General features: G+C 43.3%; 1 protein-coding gene across 5 annotated transcripts in view; it reads right to left on the minus strand.

Annotated features, from left to right (window-relative positions):
• The window catches only part of CDK8 (cyclin dependent kinase 8), a 90413-nt gene extending 81661 nt beyond the window's left edge, over positions 1 to 8752 (minus strand). For 4 of the 5 annotated variants that reach the window (XR_012634350.1, XR_012634349.1, XM_074915092.1 and 1 more), the window contains exon 1: positions 8385 to 8752. Coding sequence is in view for 2 of the 5 variants with exons in the window: in XM_074915092.1 (XP_074771193.1) it covers positions 8385 to 8512 (128 nt within the window). In the remaining 3 variants the exon portion in view is untranslated. The remainder of the gene's footprint in view (positions 1 to 8384) is intronic. The other variant, XM_074915111.1, reaches the window with a different exon arrangement.
• Between the last annotated feature and the right edge of the window lie 338 nt (positions 8753 to 9090).

Genomic DNA, 9090 nt, shown 5'->3' on the forward strand with positions numbered 1-9090 from the left:
GGAAACAAGAGCTGCAAAATCTTCTCCTAGCCCAGGAGGCCTCCAGGACCCAGTTTCCTGAGTCACCTCTCCTTCCCTGCTCAATTCCTGAGACAGAAACCCAACGGTACTCTACTGATCACTGATCTGAGTCCCAAAAAAAGTTTCTGTCATTTTTCTCCCTGTCTCCAGACTCTTTGTTAACACAAGGAAGAATCTACTGTCATAGTCCAGGCCTAGCCTAGCTGTACAGACAGGTGCTTTCCCATGCAGGTACTATGCCTAAGATCTCAGCTCCTGAACCCTGCAGAGCCTCTCAGCCACCTCCACCTCTGTTCTCACCTTTCCCTGAAGAACAGTTTAGCTCCAGGTTCATCTTCTCCTCCTCAACAATGCACAGCCCATAGCATTCACCACTTTTTTTTAGTGCACCCAGCAACTGCGCTTATTCTGCACTGCCATCCCAGAAGCAGACAGCACAGTATATTGTTTCTGGCATGCCACTGGACATCTTGGTATTTAGAGATAGCTCCTGTTGGTCTTTCATTCCCACCACTTACTTCTAGTGCACTTATCACCCCCAAGTCCCACTTTTGGACACTGCTGACTGTACGCAACCTTCATGTGGGTGAGCAAGGAAGTGGAGCAGTGAAGTTTCCTCTGAATTTTTCAGAACTTTGGGGACCTAAACAGGATACAAACCCCCACAGGAATCAGTCTCCAAGGTGACTGAAAAATGAAGCAATTCTAGCATATTGCAGCAGCCTATCAAAAAACCTCTTGCTTACTGAAAAGTACATGCATGAGAGCCTATGTTTAGCACATACAAGAGGAGACAAACACACACAAGTACCAACTCTCCCCAATGATTTGCTTTCAGTCTCAACATTCTGAAGCCATTCGTGTTTACCAGCCATTGCCATTTTATTCTCTTCATATTCAGTTACATATTAGCTTAATGTGTGCAAAAACTAGGATGGCATTAGGTTTGACACTGCAAATACGGAGTTTTCTTATGTATGTAGGAGTCTAGAAGAAAAAGCACTATTTGGGAAACTTCAATTGTCTGTCTGTAACCTGTGCCACTTCTGTTTAAAAAATTTTAACCATTTTTAACACTCTCCAAACAGAAGACACTACCAGACCATTCAGTTATTTATGATCCTCCCTCCCTCCACCCCCAGTCAGCACCCTGTAAATGAGCACCAGTGCAACAAGTAACTATCACACTTCTGCTGCTTCAAGGGCAGTCATGGAAGGAAGCTAGAGAAGTCCACCTATCACTCTTATTACAGACTCTTGTAGGAAAATTCAGATTAACATCACACTTTGAAATGAAAGGGTTATCCTCTAAAATTAAGAACCAGAGCCAAGCTTGCAAGACAGACTGTACAGCAAAAATAGAGAAATGGCAAGCATTTTATTCTAAGACAAAAATAGCAGCACACCAGACAAATGGTAAAGACTGAAGATAGCACTCATTTTGTCGGGACAGAACAAAGGAAATCCTATGAAATGCATGAGATGTCTCCTTTTGGGGCTGGAGCCCAGCATTTCTGCTATAAAAGAAGATACTGGTTGTCTGTTGTTCAGACCTATACTCATGATCCTGGTTTCTAGTTCTCACTAAACTAATTTTATGTTTAAAATCAAATAAAAGATGATGAAAGGAGACTATACCCTTTTGGAACTGGAGCTGCACCTAACAATGTTAACCGTGACAGAGGTGGGAACACACAGTCCACACCAGCAGCCTGTGCGCTGCCTCACACATTCAGTTCCTTTAACTACAGCAACCCAGTCTCCAATCTGTATAATCACAACCCAGACATTTGCAACTGATGTCCTGCTTCTCATTGTCCCACTGCTTGTCTGTGGAAAATTACTTTGGTGGAAGATGGCAGCATCTTGGTATTAACTAGCTATTCAGAATGATCTGCTATCACTATTTCAGGCACAGCAATGAATGACTTAAAAGTCAGGAAACTGAATCAAGAGCCAGATTTTTATCATCATTTTGTACTCATTGGCAAAACAATCACACTTTAATGACAAAACGGACACATCAGAGCTGTAACTTGTAGGTCTTGTAAAGTGCATATCATCACATTGGCTGCTGTTGCATACTTGCCTTACACAAATTCAAGCCACTGTACCTTCGTTGTATTGCCACTGTAGTTTCCAAATTTCAGCATAACTAAAAGTCTATTCTTAAGAAACAAGACATTTTTCAGTTTCTGCTACAACAGCCTGCAAATTACAGCTCTTCAGATTTCAGTGGTAATGAAGGACTTTTCTGTTGTTTTGTGGTTGTTGGATTTTAAAAAAAAAAAAAAACAAAAACAAACAACCAAGCTTTGGAAACAGAAGAACCAAAGAATACCCAAGAGCTAGAGTAAACAGACTACCTCACTATCATTTGGCCAAAAGCAGCATCCTCTGATGACATGCACTTTCTCTACTATCAGTGCCCTCAAACCTATTCCCTCACAAGAAATCAAGCACAGCAGTATATGACCCTATTACTTACATATTTTATTCTAATTTACAAATCCAGAATAAAAGCAGATACAAAACACTGGTGTTCTGCCACACTATTCTCACACCCTCCTCTCTGCACTTGCCAAAGGCTTCGGGTAAGAATGAAACAGTAACTCATCTTTGCTGCAGGCTATCAACACATCTGTGACACGGTAACAAAAGATCACACCAAATGAAGTCCAAGGGCCACAGGAAGACTCACTCGATCATATGCCCTTAAAAAACTATAAAGCTTGGAGCCACCTAACCAGGTGAGGAGAGAAGGAAGCAGATGGGAAGACAGTTACATAAGTGGTTTACCAGAAAAATTTAAAAGAACAAGACTTCATGAAATACAGCATGCATACCTCATTATGTAGATAGTTTAATTAGGAACTTTCTAACTACTATGGTAATGGATCCAAAAGAGACTCAGGGCATATATTTTAAGTAGATAATACCACATATTACATACATAAAGTCTGCGGCATTTAGAAATTCCACACTACTGTTGACAGGAGTGAGAAGCCAAAGGCTTGCATGACGACTCCACGGCTCTCACCGCCTGCCTGTAATCTGCACCAACTGCTTCAGTTCAAAACAGTTAAAATCAACACACACGAACATTCAGCCAAAAAAAAAAAATACCAACCAACCAACCCTTATGTCAATTAAACTGTGAGATAACAAGAGTTGTTTGGAAGTTTGTAGTGAATACTAACAGCATGAAGTTCATGATACAATTCCTGCAAAGGCTTGATACAGAACTTCCAGACGTGTCATTTCACTTCTTGCCAAGTAAAGTTTCTCACTGGACACACCACTTCTAGTTGTGGCACTCCCAAACTTCATGTACCTCTCACTAAAAATCAGTACTGACAAAATAAGTTACCTATGATGTGATGTAACTCAATCAATGTATACTCATAAATACAAACAAGCTGGAACTAACCTGGTAACATCCTTATGAAGGGGTCAAGCGTTTAAAAAAAAAAAACAGTAAAAATTTCTAAAGTAGACAAAAGTAGGCTCTTCTGCATGCACTGCAGAGCTTGGCCTGATCTCTAACAGAGCAGCCTAACTCCTACAGCTGAAGAGCATTCTTACAAGTTAGTCAGAAGTGACTATTTTTGATAACATTACAAAACAGACACTAAGCTCTTGACTTATCTTCTTCCTCTGACAACAGGTTATGCAGTTTATCCACATGGTATTAAAATAGTTCCTTATTGTTCACCCAAGAAACTCCATGTCTCCCTCTTCAAATACAGTGAAACAAGAATATCACCAGCATCTTATACATTACCCAAACCATTATTTTATCTAACTTAAACATATTCTGCCTTCTCTTCCCCGCCCCCCCCCCCCCAAGGGAAATACTCAATCTCTTCAGTTTCTCTTGATTCATAAGTTTTTGAGAAAGATTCATCATCATTCTTGCCATATCTTTTAACTGGTAAGTAGAAACTACCACATACTGTATTAGAGAATAAATAAACCAGTAGTTTAGTGGACATCCACTAGTTTTCCACCATTGCTTCTTACGCAACTCATACAGACCCTCCAGGAAAAAAGTGGATATAGATTGTTTAAAGCATGCAAGCACAATTATTTTGTTACGATTACAATTATGTGTCAGTATGTCCAAATGAAACAATCCGTCCCTTCACCTACAGCAATACTTCCGACACAGAACTATGGTAGCTGAAATATAACCTCCAACTGCACTTGTGTTTGGGACCTACATCACCTCTAGCTGTTCCTGAGAGTGAGTAGGAGAGCACTGGCTTGCTTACTGTTGGTTCCCCACCGACAGAGGCTCACCATGCAAGCTTCTTTCTGAGAGATTAAGAACAGCTTCCAAAAAAGCACCAGGGGATGTTACCATAGCTCGAGATCTTAAATTATATCATTTTTTGCTGTCGTAATTAAAAAGTTAGATACTGCCTAAGAGTGACATTCAGTAGTTTCTTATTCTCATCCAAACCACATCCGATACACAGGAAAAAATAAGATTTGGAAACACTCCAAATTGCCACTGAAACAGACAGCCTTGCTCCACAGAATAGGCTTCTCTCAGACTTCTGACTATAGCTGTATCACAAAGGGAGAGGAGAGCAAACAAAAAAAACAGTACAGGATCAATCCCATTAAAATTGGGTACCAGTCTGGCATCAGTATACAACCGGTACATGCTGCCAGCTCCAGGGGATCATGTACCTAGTGTCCTACACGAAACAGGCGGCCAGGCTGGCACAAGTTGCCCCCACTGTCCTGCCATCTCCCTCTGCCCAAACCTGGCACTCTGTTCCTAATCAGCTTTGAAAGAGCCTGATTCAGTCAATTTAATTATTTTTTTTTAATCAAATCTGTACCTTAGTCCAACAAACTAAAACCTGCTGGGATATTTTCCAAGTCCAGCATAAGTCAAATAGGTGGGTTTAATATCTGGGTTGAGCAACATTCTGAAAGGAACACCCAAATGGCACTCAAAGCAGCTTTTATGCAGGAAATGACTGACATTTTCTGGACAAAAAAGGTAAACTATCCTACCACCACTAGACATGAGCAACAATTTCTTTATCTGAAGACTGACATTCAACATGCCACGCCTGCATTCCCTTCCCAGTGTCTGCCGTTAAACTGCCTTCTTGTACTGTACACCTTTCTGCTATAAAAATAAACCCCATCAATTCACACAGAGCTTGTTCTAAACAGATTTTAGAGCCCACTGCTGGTACTGCACTGATGAAAAAGACAGCACCATTCAATAAAAAGCCAGTAAGATTCAACCACTGACATCATAGACTTAAAAATAAGAGGGATTAAAATAAAAACCTGAGAATAGAATGCAATTTTGCTACAGGCAATGTACCAGGTAGAGTTCAGCTGCAATGCTTGACATTGTTATTCAGCTAATTTGATCATTAGCTGGGTCAAGTTTGGTAGCAAATATGTAAGAAAACCTCCGTGGAGCCGTACTGGGTGATCCTCTAAGATGGTCTAGTCGAGACACCAAGCCTCACCTTATGCGAAAAGGCACCACAGGGCAGGACTGGCTTTTTTGTTGAAGGAGAGCGTGAAATCCAGCTTACACCCTCAGCAGGTCACTAAAGCACATACTACAGAACATCTCTTTCACTCACTAGAAGGATTCTCAGTCACTCCATCAAGATTCCTATAAGACTGTCCTCCAAAACGTTCCTGTGTAGTTCAATACAATTAACTTCCTACAGTCACAACACACAACTGCTATCTAGTTTTGAATTGCCATACTGCACCTCAGAGGCAGCTGTAAAAGCAATCAAGAAAAAAGAGGTGAAGATTGCAGTTGTACTGTGGACACTAGCTCCTACTACTCTTAAAGTGGATTTTTATTAGCAAGGGCTTTTTAACATACATTTGCACAAACTGAATTATTAAAGTCCAATTCTTTTCTGTGCTTCTTCTATTCATTAGACATTCGTGTATATATAAGATGTCATTTAAGAAAAACCTGCTCCAATATTTTTAACAAAACATTTGCAGTCCTGCAGCCCATTCTCCAAAGTACTCTAAATATCATGAGGTACATTAATAGACTTAAAAGATTTGTGCCATTTAAAATAATAAACTTATAAGGTCAAGGAAAAAAATAAGAAAATTAACTAAAAGATAGCAAACGACTTAATATGCAAAGAAAGTTTGAGCTGTATTCTACAAACAAGAAGCAGGTTATTCATCCATCAGTATGTACCATTTGGAGAACACTGAAACAATGTAAGAATTTTTTTTTAAATATTTGCCTATTACAATGTACAAACATTAGATACTGTTTCATATGCTCCCCACTGCAAAATATTAACATTCAGCCATAGATTACTATAGCTTCAGGAAAACAAAACGTTACTATATGCTTTTGCAATTTAATTGATTCCTTTGGATAAAGGGGTAAATGGAACCTTTAAGTCTAATTCTATCTAATTTAATATGACATATGTACAAGTGTACTCTAAGCCACCAGAACATCTACAGATGTTCCCTTTTACATATTTTAGTGATTGTCCAAGGGCAATTAGAATATTTAAAAGATAAAGTTTGCAGAAATCTGGAAGGAAAATCAGAAGTATTAGGGAAAGGGAAAGGAATGGAGGCATTAAATGAACAATAAAGGAAAAAAAGGAGACTATATATTGCTCACCCTTTCTTTCAAAATTTATCAAATACCATATCTTGATTTCTGCCCTCACCAAGAGGAGAGAGGATTTAAAATCATACACACAAGAACTGTGAGGAAATTCTACTCTAAAGTCACCTTTGAGTAACTACCTATTTTTAAACCACACGATTCCATTTTTCTGAAATTTCTCAAAATGACACTACCATCAGTACACTTTCCTGAACACCATCAAGCAGCCTGATGATTTCACCAAAAATGTGTTTGAATATATACTCCACCAGTGTCACATGCTGAACTCCCTACACGCTGCTGCAGTCCAACATGCTGAACAGCTGCGCAGAGCCTGACACAAATATTAGAAATGTAGTCATATCTTTCAGTACCTCAATCTATTTTTCATATTGTGGGTGTGTATCAGCACTGAAACCAGGGCTGGCTGTACCAGCAAAGTTACTACCTGCATGTAAGGAGACTTGAGGCAATAGCTTATCACACTGATGACAGTATATTCCTCTTCCCCTCACAGAAAAAAAAAATAATAATTCAGGCAAGATAAGAATTCCTCCTATGAAGAGTTTGAAGCATCCAAATGTAAAATCTGAGAAGTAGTTAGCTGACTCATACCAGCAGACAGAATTCACGCTGAAGTAACTGTGCCACAATTAATACCAGCATGTTTAAAACACAGACAAGTTAAGGTGTGACCAGTCCCATTACACCGTTCTGTAGGTAAAGGCTAAAGCATTTCTAAAATTAAAGCTTATGTAAACAGAACCAGATCATGTTTCAGCCATAACTGACCACAGCCTGCTTCAAAAGTTTTTTATTTATCAAATGTGAAAATAACACCCAGACTTTTAAAATGCATGTTATTTGAACAACAACATACAGAGCACCACTATGAGGAGACTGCAAGAGAAAGAATGGATGTAATTTAAAATTTAGGACCTGTTACAAGAACAACCCGTGCCTCTCCTCCTTCTGCTCCCTACTTCCTATTGTTCTGCTGTTCAGCAAGTGATGCCATGTCATGAACGAAGGAAACCTAAATGACAGTTTGCTAGATCTTTCTTTAAAATATTTATGCAAAGAAATTCATATACTCAGGTCTCTACCGAGAACTGGTCACACGTAAAGCTCTTTTAAGGCGTTCTAAAGCCCCGAAAGGGCCAGCAGACTTTGGTTCCTGAAGCAGCCAGCAAGAATACCCAAAATGGTGACTACAAGTAATAAATCAGACAAAAAAGCGTTATTAAAAAAAATAAATAATCAAACCCTGTTAGACGACGCTGATGGTCGGGTTGAACGTTGTAAGCGGCTACTCATTTAATCAAAATGAAAACCTGTTCGCTTACGCGTTTTCCTCCACTACATATTTTTTTCTCCAAAACCTACCCGTACCGAAACAAGACTCCAGCATTTCGCTGAGGGGATGGGAACGCTCCGAGTGCCCTACGGGGACCCAAGCACAGTCCGGACGGCAAAACACGGGGCTTAACCGGGCGGCAGCAGAAGCCACGACACCGAGAAAGAAGATAGGGGCAGGGCCGGAGAACGGGCGGCATTAACATGGGGGGCCGAGGGGGACGCAAGGGCCCGTGAGGCAGGAGGCGGTGGGCGCAGGGCAGGGCGGCCGGAGCAGGCAGAGCCGGCGGCGGGCCAGGAGGGGCCGGGGGGGCGCGGAGAGCCCGCGGCGGGGTCCAGGGGAGCCCCACTCCTCACTCACCCGTCCTTCCGCTTGGCTTTGTAGACGTGCCCGTAGGTGCCCCTGCCCACCTTGCAGCCCTCGTACTCGAAGAGGTCCTCCACCCGCTCGCGCTCCCCGGTCAGCTTCACCTTGAAGTCATAGTCCATCTTCAGCGCCCGCCGCGCCGCCCCGAGCCGCGCCGCGCCGAGCCGCCCCCGACAGCCGCGCACCCCGCCGCGCCCCGCCCCGCCCCGACCGGGCGGCGGCAGCAGCAGCAGCAGGAGGAGGAGGAGGAGGAGGAGGAGGAGGAGGAGGAGGAGGAGACCCCCGAGCCGCCCCGCGGACCATCCAGGGGCGGGCGGGCGGCGGCGGGACTGCTCCCTTCCCTCCCGAGCCCCGTCCTCCGGCTGCTCCCTCCCCGCCCCGCCAGCTAGCGGCACAACAGCCGGTCTCCCGGGCGGAATACGGCAGCCGCGCCTGGCCGCACTGCCGCAAAGAAACGTCGCAAACAGCGGACACCTCCCCGGCCCCGGGCGCGGCGGGCAGCGCACCACGTGGAAGGCGGCGGGCTGAGACCTCCACCGGAGCCCCGCCCCCGCCTGTCCCGGCATGCCTTGCTGGCCCCGCAGCACGCTGGGAGATGGAGTCCGGGAGGGCGGGGCGCGGCGCCCCGCGATGCATGCCGGGAGTTGTAGTCTTTCCAGCGCGAGGCACGCCGGGAGGTGTAGTCCTCAGGCGGCGAGGT

This window comes from Athene noctua, chromosome 1 (genome assembly GCF_965140245.1).
Source record: "Athene noctua chromosome 1, bAthNoc1.hap1.1, whole genome shotgun sequence".
NCBI classification, from domain to species: domain Eukaryota; kingdom Metazoa; phylum Chordata; class Aves; order Strigiformes; family Strigidae; genus Athene; species Athene noctua.